At 44.4% G+C, this 24,373-nt stretch overlaps 1 protein-coding gene across 1 annotated transcript in view; it reads right to left on the bottom strand.

The window, feature by feature from the left end:
• ube2j1 (ubiquitin-conjugating enzyme E2, J1) overlaps nucleotides 1–24,162 on the bottom strand; it is a 32,017-nt gene extending 7,855 nt beyond the window's left edge. Inside the window, exons 1-5 of the mRNA XM_080020656.1 lie at nucleotides 23,918–24,162; nucleotides 11,006–11,079; nucleotides 8,260–8,391; nucleotides 7,625–7,709; nucleotides 299–404 (exon numbers count right to left, since the gene is read on the bottom strand). Of these exons, the coding sequence (XP_079876782.1) occupies nucleotides 299–404; nucleotides 7,625–7,709; nucleotides 8,260–8,391; nucleotides 11,006–11,079; nucleotides 23,918–23,948 (428 nt within the window). The 5' untranslated portion in view covers nucleotides 23,949–24,162. The remainder of the gene's footprint in view (nucleotides 1–298; nucleotides 405–7,624; nucleotides 7,710–8,259; nucleotides 8,392–11,005; nucleotides 11,080–23,917) is intronic.
• Nucleotides 24,163–24,373: the final 211 nt, after the last annotated feature.

Genomic DNA, 24,373 nt, shown 5'->3' with positions numbered 1-24,373 from the left:
TGCAGGAATCGCTCTATGTCTGTGGGGGGGGGGGGCTCAGGGAGGGGCAGGTGTTAATTGCGTTACATGACTGGAGGACCGGGACGAGGTTCGCTGCATAAAATACTCTCACAAAGAAGAATTCCTCCCTCACGTGCACCACAGTGTGCACGGGCATCCAAGTTGAGTGTGCAAAGTTGTTTTGTGGTCTACAGAATACAGTTTGTTCCACAGCGTATCCCACAATCCCCTCATAACAACTCCCCCGTCTGCAGCGGGTAAACATTGGAATGGATTTTCATCTGGCGGCAAATCTTACTTTTTGGCGAGGGCTCTCCTCTCCTCTGGGGTATAATCAAGGGATCCTATCGCACCTTCGCCTTTGGTTGGCATGAATCCGATTATAGCTATCAGAGCCGTGCGAACTGGAAGACAAGTAGTGGGGGGGGGGGGGGGTAGAAAAAAAACAAATAAAGAAGAGAGAAGAATGAGAACCTGCTAAACAATGGTGGATAATGCAGTGAAGGCTAAACCGCATGTTGGGTTACGTAAGAGGGAGCATGCTTTGTTTTCTGTGCGTAAAGCCTGGATTTAGCAGGCCCTGGTCAGTACACCCCCTCCTCACACTCCTCTGCCCGGAGGCGCACCGGTGGCACAGGGAGCCATGTTCGCCTCATTATCCAATATTTACGATGGACGACGATGAAAGGCACCTCAAGAGGCTTTGCCTAAAACGTGAAAACGTTGTGCTCTTTGTCGCAGTAAGATCGCTGGAATTGGCAAAAAATGTCAAGTCCACCCCCCCTTTTTTTTTTTCTTTACTAGCAAAGAATATCGTCACGTCAACACTTCCTACGATATCGCGCTTTCTGAATGTCACCGAAAAAACCGAAATACTAGTTACATAAAAGAAAGTAAATACAGAATCAGGGCAACACCCACCTCGAGACGCTCCAACTATATTTATAAATCTACGTCAACATGACATAGCAGGAATTTGAATGCGCAAAATGTATCCTGGCGAACACCTTGAAATAGCAGCACCAGCAGCTTCAGATGGAGGCGAGGCCGCAGGTTCACACAGAGCCACAGGCGGAGCCAAACACCTCGAGGGAAGACGTTAGGGCGTCCGCGGGTATCAGAGAGTTGCATTTTACACTTTAATTAAATTTGATTTAAAGACTGATTTTAGGACAAATTATCTCTCTTATTCAATAAAGTACTGCGGGTAAGTATTTGGTACAGGGCAGAGGTCTGTGTTAGTTGGAACCAGAACAGGTTCTGAACCAGATGATTCTATGAACTGTTATTATTATTAGGTTAGATAACAGACTAAGTGATAAGGAAGTAGAATAAATAAAACCAGTAACTTTTTCCATGGATCTCGAAATTAAGATCTAATGAATTCAAATTTCAAAGAGCTTTTAGATACCGAATTTATGTAAAAAAACAAACAAACAAATTTAACACTTTTCAAGATCTATTTAAGAAGCCCCCGCAGACAACCCTAAGTATATAAATGACTTCTCCATAGTGTCACCGGAGGGGCTTAAGAACTCGGCAGGGAGTCTGAAATCTCTGCGCCTCCGTCCCCCGAAACGCAAATTTATAAGAACCCTTCCTTCCTTCTTTTCTTATTTTTTTTATATTTAATCTGGCTAACTACCGATCACAAAGGAAGCTTTCATGATGTCATCAAATGAATAAACACAGCAAAAAATAAAAATTCATGTTTAGGAGGAAGGGCTGATTGCAACAAAGCAACAACCCTCCGCCCCGCTGGAAAGGAGCATGCAATGAACACTTCAACACAGGGAGATTAACAACGGGAAAACTGAGACGTTCTCAGCAGAGTAAAACCCTCAGTCTCCCTCCCTCTCTCGACCGCTTTGAGTCCACTCTGCTGTGAAGGTCCCTCCAGGCAGTCTCATCCAGTCCAGTGTGGAGGAAGACCATTGAAAAAGCGAGAGAAGAGCTACTAGGGCTTGGTTAAAGAAGAATCGACATTTTTGAAATATTGATGCTCTGATACTATTCAATTCTACTGTTTCAATCTCTGAATCCATGAGAAAATTGTAATATCGATACTTTTTTTGGAAGTCATGTTGGATCAATAACTAAAACTGTTCATTTTAATACTTTACTGCAACTTGTGCTCCACAGCAATAACAAGAGCATGACGTTCCCCTTATTCCAACAGAACAAGCACCCTTTCACACATGCACAGTTGGTAACATAGCAACGTGTACCCTTCAAACACGTGCAGTGCTGAAATTAAATACCACAATAGTCCTAAATGATTTCAAATATGACATGTCTGTATCAGACAGCATTTGTACCAGGAATTCTTTTCATAACATAGCACTTAACTCCCCTTTCTCTTTAAAAAAAAAAAACACTCCAAAAAAACGCCTTTAATGATTACATTTTGATGGTAGGAAGGTCTTTGTTGTCTAGTCCGTTTAGCATTTAAGTCGCCACACACCATAGTTAAGAGCCCTTAGCAGAAAGAGCGCAGATGTCTCCTTTGTCAAGCAGTCAGAAAACTGCTCCTTGGTAGCTGACCACATGATCTGCTGGATGGTCCCAGAGTGGATGAGCTCTTCGATGCTGCTGATTTCGAGGCAGAGTCCCTTTCCTGTGACTGATTTGGCACACTTGACAGCGTCAAGAAGAGAGTTATTGTCTGTTTCACACACAATGGGCAAATTGCTACGTGTGCAACCACCTGTGGTAAGGTCTGAGTAGAGTGTAGCTCAGAAAAGGTCACTGTCAATGACATCTGTAAGTGCCAAAGTCTCTTCTGAAAAAGTGCTTCAGCCAACTCTCCTGATCCTCTTAGACTGCCAGCATATAGGTGAGAATCTTCCATCGTCCACCTTGAGTGCCTCCATCTGGAGGGTTTCCCATTGAGGAATCACTGAACACCACCAGCTTCACGGAGCTGTCTTTTCCCGAATGTTGAAACCTTAATATCACCTCTTCTGATTTCAGTTTTCTGATAGGTTTGTTTGCACAGTGTAGGGTCTGAACAGTAGCATGCTTTGTACTTGATGCCTGGATGTGTATGTCACACATTATGTCTGAACTATCCTGCCTTGCCACCCATATTTGGCAAATCTTCGACTTTAGCAGTTTCAGTGTCTGTTAGTGGAGCCTCCCGCTGTGTGGCTCCGGTGGCTTCTTTATCTACATACTTTGTTGCACCTGTATCTCATCCTCCAAAGAGTGAACCTCCATTCACATGTAGCTGAAGCTGTTGTGTTCTTCATGTCTAACTTGAAAAGCAGCTTCCAAGTGAGGTATGAGTATTGTGGACAACGTTTCTGAACCACCCAAAATGAAGTCATCCACCTGACAAGCAAGGACTCCCATCACATAAGTCATCCAGCCAGTAGAACACAGCTAGATCAACTTGTGACACAGTAGCTCCCAACTGCTGCATTGTGTCTTTCACTGTTGTACCAATACAGAGAAGCATCTGCAAGGCCATAAACAAACTTCAACTTCCATAGAGTTCCTCTGCTCTGAGGTTCTTGGGGTGAGCGGATGTAGACATTTCTGGGTAACTGTACCTTGTAAAAATGGAGTTCAACTTCCATTTCTTGTGACAGATAACAGCCATGATCATTTTTAGACACTCCGAGGCACATGTATGAGTCTTTTGGGAGCTCCTCCTGAGTGTTCATTTCTTCCTGCCTTTATCTTTCACCTTTTCAAACACATTGTTCCTTTTCCAGTTTCTGAGTTCAGTGTATTTGGCAGGCATGAAGGGGTCATCATTTACAAAAAGTATGTCATCTTCATGGGTGTCTCACTTTCATTTCCAGTGTCTTAAGCTGCGTTTCCAGAACTAAAAGGTTCCTTCAGCCTTCTTGTCTGTGTTTCCACCGCAGTCTTAAGACCTGTGAAGATTATGAAAATGAGTCTGCTGGCTCCTGACTGTTTTTACACATCATTTCAACGTGCAAATACACAACAAACTGCTCCACTGCAGTCCAGTAGGTGGCCTGTGGGCGGAGACTCCCACAAGTTAGAGTTTAGGGAAGGAGAGAGAGTGCTTCATGTTGGCCCACCATGGCCAGAGTTTTTAGTCAACAGAACGATGATAATTATTAATAATAATAGTGACGACGATAATAATGATAATGAAGATCTCGGGCGCAGGAAGAATGGCATTCCGCTGCTGGACTGCTGACGAGCCTGTACGCCGATCCCCTCTGCAAGACAGACAAAACATTAAGAAATCTCCCTGCCTCAATTCGAGGCAGCTTGGCGTTTACGGGAAAGGGAACCGTGCTGTCATCCGCAGCCGGTGCTTGACCACGCCCCTTTTTCCACCACAGTGGTATGATTTAAAGCCCCTCCAGCATTACTTGTGGGGCATCTACCTTTCAAAGCCTGGAGTGATGTACACAAATGTGGGTGCCCCCATGCCGACAAATATCACCGCACCATCTTGGCCGATGACCACACCTGGACCTTTCCTTGTACCGTTTCGTAAGAGTCATCAATGAACCACAGTTGGAACTTCGACAAAGGACTCTTCGGATCCTTCAGAGCATTCGGCTTTCGTAAATGCTCTCCTTGCAGCATGTAATGCTGAGATGTGCTGGGCTATCGAAGTACTCACGCTAGTACCTTCTAGAGCTGGTGGCTACATAGTGAGAACTGAAGGCAGATTTGGGTTCTGCCTGAACACCAGCTAGTAGTGACTGTAGCAATGCACCTTGTGCATAGAGTTATTCGCCATCAGGGCCCAGTCTAGGGCTGTCTTCCAGCCACATTCACTGTCTCTCTTCACTTTCATCAGGATTTCATTCAATGTTTAAGTTATCAGCCATGTCCCTCATTTCTTCATTGTTGAATTCACCCTCCATTGTCACTGAGTCTGCGCAGGGGACCATGAACACTTATCCAGCAATGAATAAAGTGCTTCACAATATCCCTGGGTTTCTTGGTGGTGACAATGCTCCCAGCATTGAAGCTCGTGAAGTGGTCAATGGCATGCAGATAGCACACTCCCGGCTCTAGCTCATGCAAATCCATGGCTACAGCTTCATTGTAGGTTGAGGCCATAGGGAAACCCACCACTGGCTTTTGCTTTGGTTTGCTGAATCTGATGCAGGTCTCACAGTTTTTTTACAATAAGTTTGACAGAGTTGTGGTGTATTCATCATTATTCATTATTACCTGAGCAGGCCAGTAGTTTTTTCAGTCTGTCAACTGAGACATGTCAAAACTGCTTCAGTTTTTCCTTTGTTGTCATGTTTTCCGTCACAGTGAGAATGTCATCCTCGTTTTTGATCTCGCTTTCGTTTGGGTTGCTTTCATCTCTTCTGTTTATACAATAATGTCCTGAATATGTCAGTTCAACTCTCACTGGTCTCTTGAACATTGTTGCTTTATCATTTTTAATGTCCAAAACTGCACCTGCTCTTTTGAGCGAAGTTTTGCTTAAAAGCAATGGGATATCTATTGGGACAACTTCTGTTTCAATTTGACATTTAGTCTGTCCTGTCATTGCTGCAATTTTCATTTTCTTATTAGATTGCACAACACTCCCATCGCCAAACTTGAATGAACTTACACTCTTTATGTCCTCTATTTTCAATAAATCGCTCTGTGTTAGTCCACTGACGTAATGATCAAGCCATTTTTCTTGACACACCGTTGTAGTGCAAGCTTTGTCAATTACAACTGATCCTAAAGACTCCATCATGAAGACCTCCATGTCAGACAATGATTCTTTTGAAACAAAGTAATGTTGCATTCTTCAACAACATCTGTCAGTCTCTCATCTTCTGTCAATTGTGCATGTTTATTTTAATGTGGACAATCCTTTTCCCAGTGGCATGTGCTTTGGCAGACTGCACATCTTGTTCTTCTCCCGTGTCTCTCGAGTGGATTCGTGCCCTGAACAGCCATTTGAATTTGCAAATTTGACCTATTTTCTCCATTGCTGGTAAATCACATGTAGTGGCATCCTCACTCAGACGCAGTTCACCAGCGCCCCTCTGTGGCGAATTATTGTTGCGGTATGGTGGGCCTCCCCCTTGCATGGGGCGTTGGTGGCTGTGGGGGCCCCGCCGGCTTGCTGGGCGGGCAATTCAGGCGGGGTGTCTGTCGCGCGGGACTTGGCTCCGGGCTTGTGGTCTGTGACCTGGCGTCTCTGGCACAGGTTCTACACCTGCTGTGTGTCTTGTGCCGGCACATAGGGGTGCGGTGTATGTGTGCACCTCGGGGGTTCAGGGTCTCCTCCCGCTCTCTGGGACTGGTTTACGCTACTCATGTGTGGGTGTTGCTACGTGTGTTCTCGGCTTTTCTGGAGGCTGGGGGGTCTTCTGTGACTGAAGGGCGGGGTGCTCTGGGCTTTCATGCGGTCGTGGAGTGTCTATACGGCTGTGGCACACAGCGGTGGCTCCAGGACGTTTCTGCTGCTTGGAGTTGCTCCAATATAATACCGACCTCATACACCAGAACCAATTGGGACAAGTCCCGTACACTCACCGGTGGACACACACGTGCAGGCGCGCACCTACACAAACACACACACCACTAGCACTTGGTTTGAACACAGCACCAACACCCTCCTGGTTGCATCCCTCTCCCTTTCTCCCTCATTTACTGCCATAACATAATAGGCCTAATATGGCACGTGCCAGTCCAGTTTTCCTGGACTTAATTCACTCTCTTTTGTCGACACATGTTGTCATCTGATGTTCCTATGTTTGTTTTTCCATGTACATGAAGAGAAGAAGAAGAATCTTTATTCCTCACACGGTACACACACCACAATACATGCATTCATGCAGTGATGGTGACCCACACACACACACACACACACACACACACACACACACACACACACACACACACACACACACACACACACACACACACGCGCGCGCGCGCGCGCGTGCGCGCGCTTGGGAGGGTGGCTGGTGAAATGAGTTCTCTGCATTTGACCCATCCTGGCTTGTCCTTCCTCCGGGGACCTAATTACAAAAGCCCATCGCTTGGCAGACGATGGCATATTTTATTTTATTTGCGCGCTATGTACACATACATCCTCTTGGTGCGGGCAAGTGAATGCGGCACTGGAATGCTGACCAGGACCGAAACGGGTGACTTCTGCCAGACTGTCCCTTGCCCCATCTATTTCGGCGTTATCATGGCATGTGTGAAAAGGCCCACTACGGAAATGTTCCGGAACGTAGCTGCATGTGTCAATAGTGAAACTCATTATCGGTGCCGGAAAGGTAATCCACGTCATTTACCAGGAACTGAAAGGGGCTCAAAACACCTCTTAGTGGAGGGGGCGCTCCCGCGATAAGTTTCAGAACACGGTGAACTGCACTGCAACGCGGTACACCATTTCAATGCTGGGATTTTTCCTGGTGGATAATTTTTTTTAATCTAAATAAAAAATCGGCTGTCATTAATGTCAATTGGCGATCGATGGAGTAGATTGCCAATTCACGATATTATTGTCCTTCTGACCAAGCCTAGCTCGCATTTTCCCTATTTCGGCTGTGTGATGAAAATGGATGAGCGGTGCAACTGTTTAAATTCTCTAATTTCCATCGTTTTACAGGTGCTTTCATCAAATGAGAGGAAAGTGCGTGTGTTGGAGGATACGTACTGCTCCAGGAAGGCTGCCACGTCTCTGGGTGGTGGCCAGAAATGCTCAGGCAAATCTTTTTCCCCACTTCAAACCTTCCGTTTGGCTGGGAAAGACAAAAAAAGAACACACAGAGAAGGAAAAAGAGGGTGTTGGAGAGTGTGATAAGATTGATAACTCAATATGAAAAAAAAATGTCACGGCAGAGCAGAGCAACGAGTTGGAGCGACTGCAAGTGGAGAGAGAGAGATTCTTCTCAGAACGAATGCAAACTGTTTCAGACAGACAAGAAAAAAACATTAAAAAAAATAAATATATATATATATATATATATATATATATATATATACACACACACACACACACACACACACGCCTGGTGTGTGTACGTGTATGTATGTGTGTGTGTGTGTACGTGTATGTATGTGTGTGTGTGTGTGTGTGTGTGTGTGTGTGTGTGTGTGTGTGTGTGTGTGTGTGAGATATAACCAGAAATGGCTCTGGGTACATGATGTTCATTTTTCCACCCCTTTGATCATCCGACTTGACGCCTTTTCACATCACTTCAACGGGCGGATAATTGATTTGCCCTCCCCACATCCGTCAGTGGCGGCAGGGCGGATGGGGTGGGGGTGAGGGCGGGGGCTTGTTCTTACTGTGAGGAGGATGATGCTGGGGGGCTTCATGGGATACTCCGGTGGCAGCACGATCCTGCCGTGGTAAACGCCGCCGTCGAAGTCGGAGTCCGGAGGCCCACGGACGGAAAAGTGCCACTCGAAGAGGTTGTCCTGGGGGGTGGAGTGGGGTGGAGCCAGGGGGAAGGGGGCGGAATCAACGTCACATGTGGAGCACATGGTAAGAACCCTCAAACATGGTCGCCGTGGGAGTTCCTGTATGCATCTGCACCGAGGCGACACCTGTGCACTTGCCTTTTTTGGTCACGGATTAAACGTTTCAGACTTGCACGAGTCTGATTTTCAACAAATCTGAAAGAAGATAAGAGCTAATCTAGGTCTAAGTGAAGCTTAAATTAAACCTTTGGGTTAACGGGTGTGGCTTCCGGGTGGACCAGGTTCTGACGAAGAGCAGCACCAAGACCAGACAGAAGGAGCTAACAAGTACTTCATCACCTCAGTCCAGGACTCCCTCGTCTGGAACTTATTAATCTCAAATGAAGTAAGATCTCAGAAAGGCGTTTTTAAATTCTGGATTAATTTCAGTAGGATTATCATCGCTGTGATTTTGATTTGGAAACCCCATCTGCGAAAACGCCCCATACTCTTTCAGATTGAATCCCAATTCTGGTTCTTTTAGCTGTACAGGGAAGCTCTTTGGTGGTATCTTTCAACCTATAGCTTATTTCAGATCATTTAATTAATCAGAGTCAACCCGAGTAATTGCCTTCAGAATTAGGGATGCTCATTTCGACATTTTTTTTTCATGACCGATAGCCGGCCCTCATTGATTTATCATTAACCGTTATCCGACAATATTAAAATATAAGGGCACTGTCCACCCCCAAAAAATGAACTTTGGACTTTACAAACTGTAATTATAAAGAAAGGGAATCAAATTTGTTTTCATACACGAACACAGCTCTCGTTCAGTATCCTGTTTTTAGTTGTTTTATTTGGAGGAGCGGGGACGGCCACAAGTTCCCATCCCTCCGTGCGCCCATGCACAGTGACTTCACGTGACCGTGGTAATCGCCACAGCCCAAGTTGCACGTGTCGCCGCCATAGATTGTAAAGTCTATTTTTCTTTTACCAAAAAAAACCAACTATTTTTTAATGAGTTGTTTTTAACATCCCTAATGAGAGTCTTTGCAGTCGATCCAGTATTGAGTGTTGAAGCCCAATGGGTGAAAGATGAGGCTTACAGCATTTCTCCTTTCACCTTGGGACTAGGTTTCGATTTTTATCAAAAGTTTCTTCTTCAGTGCTGTCGTTTCCTTGGTGGTGATATCAGCAAATTAAATTCAAGAATTCAATTTAAGACCTCTGCTTTTACCGAAAACAAACATGAGAATCATCAATATGTTCATTGATTACACTGAATTTAATTTAGCAAGAGAATAAAGAGAGCATCCTGGTTAAGCACGGTCCCTCATGCACGGTGCTTCTGTTGTTTCTTTCAATGAGGAAGGGAGTAAAGTAAAATAGCCTACATCTAAAATAAATTTAAAAAATAAAAACACAGGTTTTTTTATATCGAAGAACGGGGCAAAGGGGACGCATAGAGGAGCGCAGTTCGCAGGCACCCCATCACTGGCGCATCCACTGAGGGTGCCCCATCACTGGTGCGCTAATTGCACCGTCCGTAGTTAGGCCACTGTTTATATTCCTGATGGTAAATACATTCAAATGTTGCATATTTTATTTATTTATTTATTTATTTATTTATTTATTTATTTATTTTTGTTTGGCAACACTGTGTGTGCCAACTGACTTCATACATGGTTTACATCGTGCAAATTTATTTATCAAAAGAAAATAAATTAAACATCCTGAAAAATCACATTTCGCACTCTTTGAAACATTTTGAGGCCTTGTGGTTTTGGCTTTTTCGAAACCTCTTAAATGACTTGCGAATACCATGACAAAAGTGACTCACTTTGTCCTACAAAGAACTTTTCTCAGTGTTTATCCTATCTAATAAACCCTAACCCTGTGTTCAAAGGGTGAATGTCAGGGTTCATGACAGTTCTACCACTTTAGTTCTATCCTGCGGTGTCTTTCATCAGGGGTTTGTACCTTATGGTCAAACAGCAAAATGGGCCTTTTATAAAAAGGTGTAAATTGGATTGAAGGAAGGCAAGAGGACCCGCGCCCTCTGGGAAATCGGTCATTTATTCCTGCACCGCACCGTCCTCCACGCAGCGCAGAGCTATTTAAGTGTTTTCGGCAACAATCCTCCACCCCATCTCACACCATGTGATTTGTTCTTTATCCAGACCAGTCCAACCACCGCGTTTATATACACATTAAATTTCCAATTTTTTCCCAAATAAGGACATTTTTTTGAATATTAGTACCGTCACGTAAATACCACATTCGTGAAATTTGATGATAATAAAATCTGCATCACATTCCGATTGACAGACCTAGATAATTGAGTCGTATTCTGCTTAACTGTGGCATGTAAACAGCTTCATCGTTCTGTTTCCGGCGTCTTCATTCTCTGCATGTATTGCGCATGTACTTTGTGTTTAGAAAAAAAAAAAGTACTAAAATATTTCCGGTTATTTTGGCGCACAAGTTTGCAAATTAAATCGTAACTTTTTTTCCCTCAAGCATTTATGTCGCGTGTGTGGGGGGGGGCTGCATGTCGCTGAGTGCAGTAAACAGCAGGTGTCGGAACATTTGGATCAGGGCCGCAGGCTCAGCGTGTGGTGGAACTCACCTCCAGCGGCTGAGCGTGGTAATGCTCCGTGGGATCCCTCAGCTCAGCCGCCTCTTTCATCAGCCGCTTCACAGCTAGAGTCAGGTAACACACACACACACACACACACACACACACACACACACACACACACACACACACACACACACACACACACACACACACACACACACACACACACACACACACACACAAGTATCAACCAGATAAGAGCAGCTGACAGACATTTCAGAGTCACTGAAGGTGACGTTTCATTGCTGGTGTCCCTGGCGCTACGCCCCCCACCACCTCCACCACCTCCACAATCGCCGCTGACTCCAAAATGTCCTGGTGAATTCCCATCTGGTGCAGTCCCAGACCCCGTTTGGAGACTCGGGAGTTCTGGGAATGTGCTTCCCCACTGCCACGGGACACTAACGCTGGCGGACAGATGTGCTCTCTTTGCTCGTGTCACAGCGATTCCCGCTGCCGCAGTAAAGGACGGCGGCGCCTTCGAGTCCGGCGGCCGCAATCAGGGGATTCTGGCCTGTGCCATCAAATTTTAGCTCAAGATCGTTCAGCTGAAACAAATGCGGGTCCCCCCCCGCCCCACATCCAATCATTTCCTCCCAAGTTCTTCGCACGCACACATACTGTAAATAAAAACACACTGTGCTCGCAAAAAGGTGCTAATTAAATCGTCAGAACCAATTTAAGTAGGTTTTTGAATAGATGCCAACCCTCTTTACAAAGGGCTGTTTAGACATAAGCTCTTGGCTGCTAATGGAAGCAAATGATCACTTCTTAAGTCGGAGGAGTCGAGTGGTGGAGCAGGAGGGGAATCAAGCTGAACTTGTAACTCAGGGAGGAGAAACAAGTAAACACCTTTTTTTCTTTTTTTTCTGTGTTGTTGTGAAAGGGCTCAATTTGCGACCCGCAGTGGTGTTGTGGAAGATGGAGCACCACGTGACCAACACTTTAACTCTTGCGACGAACCGCAGCCGGCTGTGCACCGGGGCCCGCTGTGCTAATCTACAGACACACCCAAACAACCATGTCCTTGCGCCGCGGGGGGGGGCTGCACGAGGACGGCTGATGAGAAAGATGGATGGGGGGGCGGGGGTCTGTCATGGGAGAAAAGGACACAGGGACACGTTGTGATGTAACACTGTCCAGGGGTTGGAGCCGTCCCCTGAAAGGGACGAGTGATCAGTCATATTTATTTACAGCTGAAACAAGGCGTCGCCTTCTGGGTCCGGTCCCAACGACCCTGACCCGCCGCGCCGAGTCGCCGCAAACTGCGACGGTAGGCGCCGATGTCACGGCCTCACGCCTCACACGCAATTCTTCCGTAAATGTTTGGTGTCCGAAATCACAACGCTGTGTCGCCCCCTTGACAGATAGGAGGACTGTCCTCTCAATATTGACGGCGAGGAAAATCCGTGTTTTTTCAACATGGCGTGTTATTTATAGCAACCAAAACATTTAAATTTAGTTTGAAAAATAATTATTTTATTTCTTTAACATCATTAAAAGTCTTGAGAAATGTATGATGTAGTACATACACGTTCACGTTCATGTACAGAGAGGACTTAACATGGACTGTTCACACAGACACTCTGGTGAGAAAGGCGAGGCAGCGTCTCTACCACCTCAGGCAGCTGAGGAAATTCGGGGTCTCGGTGAGGATCCTCAAGTCCTTCTACTCTGGAGCAGTGGAGAGCATCCTGACAGGCAACATCACTGCCTGGTTTGGGAACTGTACTGCCCAGGACAGGCGGGCCCTGCAGAGGGTGGTGCGTTCAGCTGAACGTACCACTGGAACTACCCTCCCCTCCTTGCAGGAGCTATACACCAGGAGGTGTAGTAGCAGAGCTGCAGGATCATGAAGGATCCTCATCACCCCAACAACGGACTGTTTCAGCTGCTGCGTCAGGCAAGCGCCTCCGCAGTCACACAGCGAGAACAGAGAGACTGAGACAGAGTTTTTTCCCGCACGCCATTAGAACTGTCAACGCTGACCTCACCAGGGGTCCTCACTGAGCCATACACTAGGCTCCACTACCTACTGTACTATATGTAGCATACTGTACCGCATACTGTGTCACTGTTCAGGGTTGTTCGTGATGCCGTATTGCTGCGCCGTACTGTTGTATACTGTGCTGTATTATCGCAAACACTACCTCACACTATTCACATTCACATGCCACTTTAATTCACATGCCACTTTAAATGCACATATCTGTATATACATAGGCATATTCCTTCTATCTATTCCATTTTATTTCTTTTTATTTTTATTGTATTTTATTCTATATATTTTTTATCTTATTCTATAAGTATTCAACTTACTGTATTACGTTTTAGGAGTCAGTTAGTCGGTCTATTAGAAAGGAATTTTCTACTTTTATTTTTTTTCCTAGGACATAGTGTGCTATCACCGGGTGCGTTGCATTACATTTCACTGCATATATGTATGAAAGTATGTATATGTATGTGACAAATAAAAATCTTGAATCTTGAATCTTGAATCTTGAATGTACACGGCAAGAACCACCCCCCGTCGAAAATGAGATTGTGACCGCGATCTGTGATCGTCAAAGCGCAGTTTGAAATCTCGCCATAGACCCGTCACTCCGTAGCCAACAAACGTGTCGGCCACCGGGGAGAGCGTCGTGTTGGGGAGAAAGAGACGAGGCGGAACAAGGTCAGGGCGTGTCCTACGAGCCGCGCTCTCACGGAGGGCTTTCATCATATCAGCTACCAGCTCTGCAGCCAGGGAAGAACAGGGCGACACTGGAAATTGGAAAGTAATGGAGAAAGGAAAAGCAGAACTAAGAGGGGTTCACGCAGACCAAATTGGCTGGGAATCCAATCGAGAGCGGACAGCGAGGGCGTCGAGATAGCGGCGCGAGCTGCGGAGGGGCGGGAGTGCGTGCATTGGGGGGGTTTAAAGTGAAAGAGAGAAGAAGAGGAAGAAAAGAAGAAGTTTTCTCCGCTCCGTGGGAGTGAATAGCGTCGAAGTGACACCACACGGATCCCAGGGCACGTGTCTCCCCCGCCCGACTCAGCCCCAAGGCCAGGCGCTCAGCACAGAAGACGTGGACCACCAGGGTCATCGCACGCCGGATACACAATCTGTGTTTACGCAGTGTGTGTGTGTGTTTTCATCGGGCGGCAGTCCCCTTCCCGTCCGGCTGTACACACACATGCAAGTGCGAATGGTCAGCCAGAGCTTAGACTCCTCATCCACCTTGAACTCGTTCATAACGGGGGAGGCAGATGAATTGAGCTCAAACTCATTCAATTCAAACGCCCTCACATGAGGATGCAGCGTATCGGCCCAAAAAGAGAGAGAAAAAAAATCGATATGAAAGAAATAGGTAAATTCCTGGCATTCTGCTGCTTTCATCTCAAAACAACTCAAGGAATCAAATCTATGAAGAGTTATCACTAAATTCAGCAATTCACTTCCAATACCTGTAATCAGAATGTGGCCACGGCACCCGCCTGCGCACCGCAGTTCAAAATAGATTCACCAGACAACAACATTCCATTCAGTTTCACTGAGTAACTACGTTACTCCCCCGTTTCTCAATGAGGGGTCCGGGGGCCCCCAGAGGTCCTTCATGACGTTCTAGGGGGTCCTCAGCAATTGATTAATAGTTCAACTTCACCATCATTTCATTTCGAAGACGTTAGTAACACTAGATAATGTCCAATAATGACATTTGCACATGATGTTTGGATCCTAGTTTCACGGTCATCTCTGTAACTATAGTATAGATACTAAATCATATCTACTCAGATTGGGCTCCCAGAGACCACATCCTACCAAATTGGGTCCGTGGCCTAATGCGTATCAGATTGGAGCTCCGTAATATGAAAACAGTTGAGATTCACTGCTGTATTCGCTGTATATCACATTCACTGCTGATGCACTGACCCTGCATGTAGTAGCATGAGAGCGATAAGCCTCATAGGGGTCACCCCGTGGCTTAGCGGGCGGAGCCGTGTCGTGCAAACTACATGCACAGTACAGTACAGTACAACACCATGGGTTCAACGTTTTACTTTGTGTATTATAAAATGATAACATGGTGAAAGACGAACGCAGGGTCTGAGACTCCCTACGATGCCTGACAGTAATCTGGCATGTCAGACTTTTATGAGTTTTGTTCTCCTGCTGTGACAGCCCTGATACGTTTGGTGATGTCGAGTTTGTATCGATGTCCTTGACGCAGCCTGGTGCTCTTCTTAAACCTACTACCTGTTCTGTCTGGCAACCTAGCCTAGTCTGACTAGTGTACATTTTAATGTATTAATTATTATTATTATTATTATTATTATTATTATAATCATTAAGTACGGGCTGGCAATGACAAAAGCTCACTTTTGTGTTTCACAAATGTTTTTCATATGTATCTTTCCCATTTCTTTGGTCTGTGCCTTAAGGATTTGCAAAAAATCAAATGACTGCAAATTGAGCCTCTGTCTGCACTTAGAAATATTTACGTTAATTTAATAGTTATTAAGGACCCTTGATAGTATACATAGATTTAAGACCTTTTTAAGTCCATGTAGAGACCCAGTGTCTTACAACAAAACCTGGTTACATCATAGAAGTTTAGAGGTTCATCATCAATCACCATCCACAATGACAAAAAAACAGATCGACATGACATTTGCATTTTATGAAACCTCTAAGCCTCAGCGGAAACCCAAAATGCACCAAAGCTGTCAGCCCAGCACGAGCCAACAATTAAATAACATGCAGGCAGCTTAACCAGGCTAAGGTCTGTTAGCAGCTAATGGCACTTCTACAGTCTGCAGCTCGAGCTCGCAGTCACGCGAATCCACGGCGGCTAATATTTCAAATTCACAGATGTTGGTCCAACACGCACGCACGCGCACACTATGACTGGAAGCGATGAGGGACAATAAGGCTACCCAGTACATGTAGTCGAAATGAAGAAAAAGCCCAGCAACTTTCAATACACTTCAAACTTTGTTTAAGCACCTGGATATTTCAGATATGTTTGTTTTGTTTGATATGTTTGTTTTTCTTTATGCTTTATGGTAAAATTCCAGCATTTCCAAGGTGCCCATCGAAATTTCAAACCTAGAAAACACGACATTACAAATCAAGCACACTCTATGTAAAGCTTTTGAGACTTTGAATGAAATAAGCAGGGTTTTTATGGTTTCTTTCTATCAGAGGGAAGGCCGGCAGGGACAGTTTAAAGAAATATTGAGTAATGCAAAACATTTTTGTTAAGGTTATTATGAACTCTCTGCTCAGTTTGACTATGTGTGCTGAAGTGGAATACATTTCAATATAAAAAATACATTTACATACATACATTTACATGCAATTCAGCTGATTCTGACTTACAATGCAAAGTGAGTTAGCAGAGTGGACTTCCAAAGACTTCCAGATCTGCCAAAGTGCAAGAAACCAAGAGTGGACAGCTATGCCCGTGCTATTCCTGTCTATTTAAAATAATGGGAGTGAAATGAGATGATGGTTGAAACTAAAGAGGTGGAGCACATGCGAGAGTGAACATCAGAAGAAGATGAAATAAAAACCTGAACTGACAGTGTTGTTTTTTCTTTTTTTGCATATTTAGCAGAATTCCAAAACATCGCCCGTGACTAATACAAGTGAATAATTTACGGTTATTTTTCCATAATTTATTTTTCCAGTACCGCAGAAGATTCAAGATTCTAAAAGGTTTATTTGTCACATCTGCAGAAGATATATTGTGTGTAGCGCAAGTGTGTTCCCTGCTGGTGCTCTAATGTATGGCATGTGCTGGTTGCTGGAGGTAACAGGAGGGTGGATGAGGTGTCTAAACTGTCCTGACAGCCTGTGTGAGTTAGCAGTCCTCCCTGCACTGGGCCAAAACTACCCAGCAGGCACATTCAACCAGTGGAGAGGAGCAAAATCTTTATGAACATTATGAATTATGAACATGGCAAGAAACAACATTTTCTATAGGCACATTTATTTTGAAATGCTTTGTCTCCAAATTCTGTAACTGCAGGAGTTAAAAAAAAAAAAAGCGGAATAATCACCATGCAGTTTGTATTATAAGATTGCATGGAACTGCTAACGTGAATGCTACAACTTCATGGAGTCCTAATTTTCCATTAAATACATTTTTGTTGTCATATAACTAGTGTTGGATCATCTCTATCATTTTACATATATATTATAGCGAATGCAATAGATTAATTGATAGTGATCAATATATTTCTCAACAGATCCTCGCCGGTTGACAACGAAGAAACCAGATCGCAAAAGATAGTCGACAATGCCCCAAATCTTGTTGCCCTGGAAAACTGAGCAACTGTTATTGTCGAGCCCTGTCATATAGAAGAATAGACTGTCCATCTCTAATTTCACCACACAGCAGCAGCTCCCGCAGCGAATGAGATATTGAGCAAATCACTTGAGACGTGTTCAGGAGGGGGCCGCTGCACACAAGTACTCTCTTCTGCGTGAGATTTTTTTCCGAAAACAATTTGTGCCACCCCCCATCTATCACACACTCGCTGCTGCACACGTTTACAAGCACTTCTAGAAAGGCTTGAATTTGAAGAAAAAAAAAATTAAATAGATTATGGCCAAGAAGCAGAAATAATTGAGAATGAGAGAGAACTCTCCACAGTTAAAAGCTGTTCTTCATGTTTAATACCTCATCACTATCTCCCCGCACAGGAGTCACCCCTGATTAGCAACTCAGGGAGGGCGACTGAGGTGTAATGGACTATCTGAGCGGAACAGATGCACCGGTATAAGTGAGAAGCCCCTTGGGAGTGTCAGATCTGGGTGGCTCTGCCGGGGCGGCGTCTGGCAGCCCAGGCATTGATGGCAGGTCCAAAAGAAGCTCAGACCGGAGCCTTGGCGCCTCTAAGCCCGATGGGTCATGGATGTGATACGCAGACCAAGGGAACTGCCAACAAGAGCCTGGAACAAATCTCACTGGGCAAGGCTGGGTGCCCTCCATCATACTGTGAAGCCTGCCATGCATCCATCTGTCCGTCTATCGACACGTCCGTCTTTTCTGGAGAAAGCTCCTTTATCAGGTTTCCCACTCACTTGTGATCAAATGGGAAAAGAAGGGCGTTTGACTCTACCGAAGGTCCTGTGAGCCACTGACGCCTACAAACTTAAATTCTGTGTAAATGCTTTGGGATACAAAAATTAATCTTTAAGAGTCATTGGATAAATTAAAATCATGGGTTACCACAACTTAATATTTACACCTAATTTCTCAATTTTACATTGAGAAAACTAAAAAGATTATGTTGAAGCAATATTTTTAAGTCGATCCATTAACACATTTTTTCCTAGTGTACTTGTAAATTATTTCGTCAAAATCGAACCTTCGGGACTTGTATGCTATGAGGCATAAAAATAACGGTGGTAATGCCTCAACTCTCTCTGATGACTGTGTACAGTATGAGGGGAGGGAAACTATATGAAACATGACATGGATGGCCCTGTGTGTGTGTGTGTGTGTGTGGCCCTCAGCGCTGCTGTCACAGCAGATTGCTGGGATTCACCATGACAGGAGTCACTAGGATGCTGTGGTGGTCGTCAGGACAACGGAGGGGGGTGGGGCCGGGGGGGTCACACATCTATGTATAGCTTTAGCCTATTGAAGACCTTTTTTCTGTCACAAGTCGTGCCTGTGTCTGAGGATTAAAAGAAGTTAAAGTCGGAATGTCCTTACAACTAATGCGGTCATGATCATTACATACCCTGATTGCAGTTGTTTGAGCTGATGACCATTTCGTAAAAATTATTAGATTCAATGATCATGTGTTTCCTTTCAAATCTAAGGGGGCTATTAACACAATCTTAGAAATGTTCCAACATAGAAAATAATATTTGAGAAATTATCATTATTAACGTAGATATTATGACCAAGCAGGTACAGGCATTGATAAAACAGAAGCACAGAAAACTGCATCACTTTCCTGTAATGAAGCCTCGAAGATTTATGAATATCATGATATTATGATGATAGAAATCCCAGATATCTACTGTAGTCTCAGATCACGATATCGATATTGTATCAACATATCCCCCAGCCCCAATTTTCCCTGGAAGTTGAATCACTACTCCAGTAGTCTCACAAATCTGACTTTTGCCCCAAAAGTCTGATGGGAGTTGCACTAAAATGTGCGTCAACTGTGCGTTTCCCTTTCTATGCTTATTTCGAGCAATAATGTTGCTGGGGGCGTTGCTCTGTTAGCATGCATTACATAGACTGAGTCCCTGCTGGAACCAACCTGACCAGCGGAACGAGAACAATAAAATGTGGATTGAAACGTCAAGTGACCATCGAATGCCAGAGCCTTAAAAAAACTTTTGGAAAAGGAGCGCAGGGATCACAGATTACTGACCACAAACTGGGCCAGCCCTAACCCTAACCCTAACCCTAACCCAGACAGATAAAAACGTTCCCATAGCCAGTGGGAAGACTAAAAAATCCTATCCGGGCATCAACGTTCTTAGACAAAGTTTCTGCAAAGGTTTCTAATCGTTAACACCCTGTAGATTGGTCGCTGCAGAAATACACTTATTAAAATCTGTAAGCTCCATTTTGCCACTCGCAAAGGAGTTTCTCTTATGTAGGATATCCCCACAACACTCTGGCGGGCTTAAAACGTAAGCCGGACCCTTTCCAATCTCTGGTTTATGGTGCAAACTCGGAGGGGCTCCCCCCAGAAGTCCTTTTAGGAAAGGACTGCTGGGATCGGAAATTACTACACCAGTGACAATAGGGGTCCTGAGAGGTCAAACAGCTTCCCACAAAACCACTCAACATTTGAGGCCATTGCTCAAAACCCCTAAGGGCTGCAGGACAGAACGGACTGCGTACTTGGAGTCACTCCGTTCCTGCGGCGGTAAGTGTCAAGAACGAGGCCGCCGCCTGTTTGAGCACCGCGGGCTCGCAGGCGTCCCGGCGCTGGCTCGAGGCGGCGAGCTGATAATCCACGCAGGCCAAATCATCTTACGTAATGCATAGTCTGAATGTGCACCCTTGGGATGATTCACATTCGTTCAGGGCCCGGGGATGGGTGAGTGACTCTGTGTGTGTGTGTGTGTGGGGGGTGGGGGGTGTCATTGCATAATTATGAGCTAACTCCAAAGACGCCGAAAACACACAGTGGAGGTCAGTGCATCCCCCTCCAACGTCTGACCTCTTTAGGGCCACAACAAAGAGATGACAACAACATTTTGAATAGATTATTTGGGTAATGTAGAGTAGAGAAAGCTAGGATTAAATATGGGTATTGTTTAATAAAAAAATAAATTAAAAAAAAGTAGATACCCGCAACTTCACACAGGTTAGAAAGGGAAACAGAAGGCATTTTTGAACCAAACAGTTCTGGCGACTCCCTGAGGGCAAATGGGAACTGAGGAGGTCTCCCAAGAGCTAGATACCTGAACTAGCTAAAAGTACTTTTAACTACAAGGGCTTTTCTTCTGGTTGCACTCGCACCACAAGTGGATGCACTCGCAAGTGATGTCAGCCAATGGGGTTTCAACATGAGTTCCGTGTTCTGTGTTGTATTTAGTCTATAAACTTTCACTGACTTCACATTATCAGTCCACTAAAACCTGTTTCTGAACAAATTTCATGCGGGAAATAAGCAATCCAGTTGCTGAATGTTCACTCATATTAGAGCTGTAAGACATAATTTAAACATTTGCTTCGACTTTCGTATAAGGCACAGGCTCTCACCGGGACACCGCACGCTGATTTTTTGTTTCGTTCAATTAACGTCGGAAAATAAAAAATATAAAAAATACATATACAAAAAAAAAATGTTTTTATGGAATTTGTTTTTATTGATTGTTTTTTTAACCACTGAGTGTACGCGGGCTGGTCCCCACCCAGAGCAATGCAACTGGACCGGGACGCACTGTCCTAAGTGTGTCTGGGCGAGGGATTGAGCACTTACGTCACTGAAGGTGACGGGTAGTCCTCTTGTGCCAGGTAGTCCCTACCCTGGAGTAGGAGCTAAGAAAAAGTCTCCCAAAACAGCATTCTAGTGCAACAGGATTGTTCCTAGTTCCTGCAGTGCGGACACAAAAATAAAGTTCTTAGAACTATGAAAAAGTGACCGCGGTGCGAAAACGCCTAGTGTTTCAAAATAAAAGCACAGCATCTTAAAAAAACGAGACCACATGAATAGAGAGAGCGAGAAGTGAACATAATATACGCCCTTGGTCCACTCAAAAGTGACCCCGTTTTTGATCGGGACCCACCAGTTGAGAACCACGGTTATAGACCAAACACCTGCAGAAAAGAGGATCTAGTGGAGTGCGGTCAAGGACACCAACCAAACACTAAATCAGAAATTAGAAATCGAGAGTCTCAAACAAAATGGCCTGTTCCAATCCAGTGATTCTAAACAAATTTAGTACGCCAGGGACGTGTGTGTGTGTGTGTGTGTGTGTGTGTGTGTGTGTGTGTGTGTGTGTCTTTGGAGTCGGTGCGTCAAACAGAAGGAGAGCAAATATTACATTTCCACTGCCCTAAAACCCGTTTAGGGATACGTGGCACTTGCCAAACGCTTCAATTCTGTCCTATCTTGTTTTGGCTTTTTCCCTGTGGATCTGTCAGACCGCCAGCACAAAGTTGCTGTTTGGTTTCCTAACACACTGCAAGGCTGTCTCGATGTTGAATCTGTTGAAAACAATCTAAAAGTTTTTTTTTTAATTTGTTATAAACTGTGTCATTGCAATTCACAAAATAATTAAAGGGGGGGGGGGGTCATACACAAAAAACACAAGTTTTTCGAAGAACAATAAAAAACAAAAACAAATAAAATAATATAAAGAGACTTCTGGGTCCTATACTGCATTCCTTAAGTAAAGGAAAACGACCTATACTAAAAATCTCAAACCTTGATTTTTTTTTTTTTGTTATTATACTATGCCTTAAATGTTGTGCACGGAGGAAGCAGTGTCATTGAGCCTTGGGATCACAAGTTTGGCGACACAATCAACAACCAGTCAATCAAATGCAGCGAAACATTTAAAACGTATATCCAACCGACCGCGCAACAGTCAAACTATGAGCTGGTTTGAATGCAGTCAATGCAGGTGTTTCCTGTTCTGCTCACAAACAAGAACACATTTCTATGGTAAGCTGTTTTAGCATTTAATCCATAGGGTGACCTACTCACTTTTTTAGTTCTACCAGTCAAAATGTATTAGGTACTCGTACTTATTTATCAGATACTAGTAACTATTTTTTTCATTGAATCATATGGGGCTCCGTGTTCGAGATGTCAAATATTTGGCTCCGACTAGTATCTATTCCAATTGTTATTATTATCTATTTCAATGTTACTAGTCACCATTAATTGAGTACTAGTACTTAGTCACTAGTACCTTTCTTGTCGTCACTAGTAAAAACAATTGTTTTACCAGGAACAATGTATTTTTTTACCCATCATGATAAATTACTAATAAAAACAGCTTGTTGATAGTTTAATTTTAAATGTTACTTGTAAAAAAATTAAATAATGTTACTAGTAACAGCAAGAAAACTGTTGGAATAAAAGTTTGTAACTAAAATGTACTAGTAACTCTTAAAAGTGACGCGTTTGTCCGACGGACTAAATGTTAAAAGGGCCTGCCATACATTTCTTAATATGGACTTTTCCTTATACAGGTGTTGCAGTGCAGGTCAAAAGCACTCAACTGCTAAAGGCCCTTTCACATCGACCTAATAACCAGTTCACTACAAGGTTAGATCTACAATGTGAATGGGTTGACCAGGTAGATTTGAACAGTCACAGCTGCCGGGGAATCTGACAGGTTCAGGAGGTAACCGCTTCATACTGATCGACCTTTGTGCAAAATGTTCACTGGACCCATGGTGAACAACTCCCGTATGGCATTATCACAGCATGAGTAACCTCCAATCTGCTTACAAAAATACAAACAACATTACCACAACATTGGCAACTTGTCACAGCATAATTACAAGACAGCAGGGCAGAAAATGAACAGTTGGAAATTAAGCAAACTCGTGGAACTGCCGGCCATTTGCTTGGAAATCCGTACCAAAGTAAGATGTGCAGCCGGATGCCAAGACTGTTGTCACTGCCGCAAAAAAACAAGCTGTTCTTTGTAGAAATGCGGCCCACTCTCAAGGAGTCATATGGCCCGGTGTAAATCACAGCAAATCGGAACAGTGAACCAGGATGTGGATGGCATGACTGCCTGACTGCAAGTTGCAGAACAGAGTAAGAGTGTCCTTGAGGGATGCTTAACACCTGCTGCAGTGCTGAACACGTATGTGGTTGTCATTCAACTGGGGATTGGATTGACTCAGTTTAAGGGTTTAATTCTACTTGTTGATCAGCACAGCATGCGTTCAGACAGACAGAGACAGACAGACGGACAAGAGAGACAGGTAGAGGCAGGCAGATAGAGCGATGGACAGACAGACAGACAGACAGACAGACAGACAGATAGATAGATAGATAGATAGATAGATAGATAGATAGATAGATAGATAGATAGATATTCGAATAATTGCCAATATACAATACATCTTAACATTAGATTCAAGAGGTTTATTCGTCACATACATATACATACTTTCATACATATATGCAGTGAAATGTAATTAAATGTAAACAAACTTATGAGTAAGTGAGCAGAGCTCCAACGAGGAACGGAGAACAGGTGACCACGTGGACATTAGAAGTTTCAGGTTTTTAAGGATTCAGTGAATTCAGCGTCATAGAACCAAGTCATTCATTGTTATTACTGGAACTAAACAGGTCAACGCGGAAGTAGCCTGTGGAATTAAACGTCTCGTCACAACAGCAGCCAGGGCTTGAGTCCGACCGCGTTCTGCACATTAATAAAGGCATGAAGTATTCACTTACCGGGACTTTTGAGGTTGTACTTGTTCTCCATGTTGTCAGAGTCGTTTCTGTGTCTAACCACAGCTAACGTGCTACCTAGCGTTAGCCAGCAGTGCTCAGCTAGCTGCTAGCGCCCGGGCTCCGGCTCAGTAGCTCTGAATTGACTGATAAAATGAGATTAAAATAAATAACGCAAATTAAAACACGGGACACTGTGCTCGTCTCGGCGGGTGGACGGGACGGGGACCTCCGCGTTTCCTCACGAGTCAGCCGCCGCTCCGTGGAACTGTGGTGACGTCACGGGCACCGGACGTAAACAGGAAGTGGCCGGGCCGCCCCCCACGGGGACGGAGAAGCTGAAGTTCAACTTTTCAACTTTTTAGGTTTTTAGGTTTTTCTCTCGTGTTTCTCTCGTGTTTCTCTCATGTCGCCGGAAGCGTTTGTCCGTCGAGCATGAAGCTTTGCATCTCACAAACG

The sequence above is a fragment of the Zeus faber genome (assembly GCF_960531495.2).
Source record: "Zeus faber genome assembly, chromosome: 2".
In the NCBI taxonomy this organism is placed as follows: Eukaryota; Metazoa; Chordata; class Actinopteri; order Zeiformes; family Zeidae; genus Zeus; species Zeus faber.
This window is presented reverse-complemented; position numbering and strand designations above follow the sequence as displayed.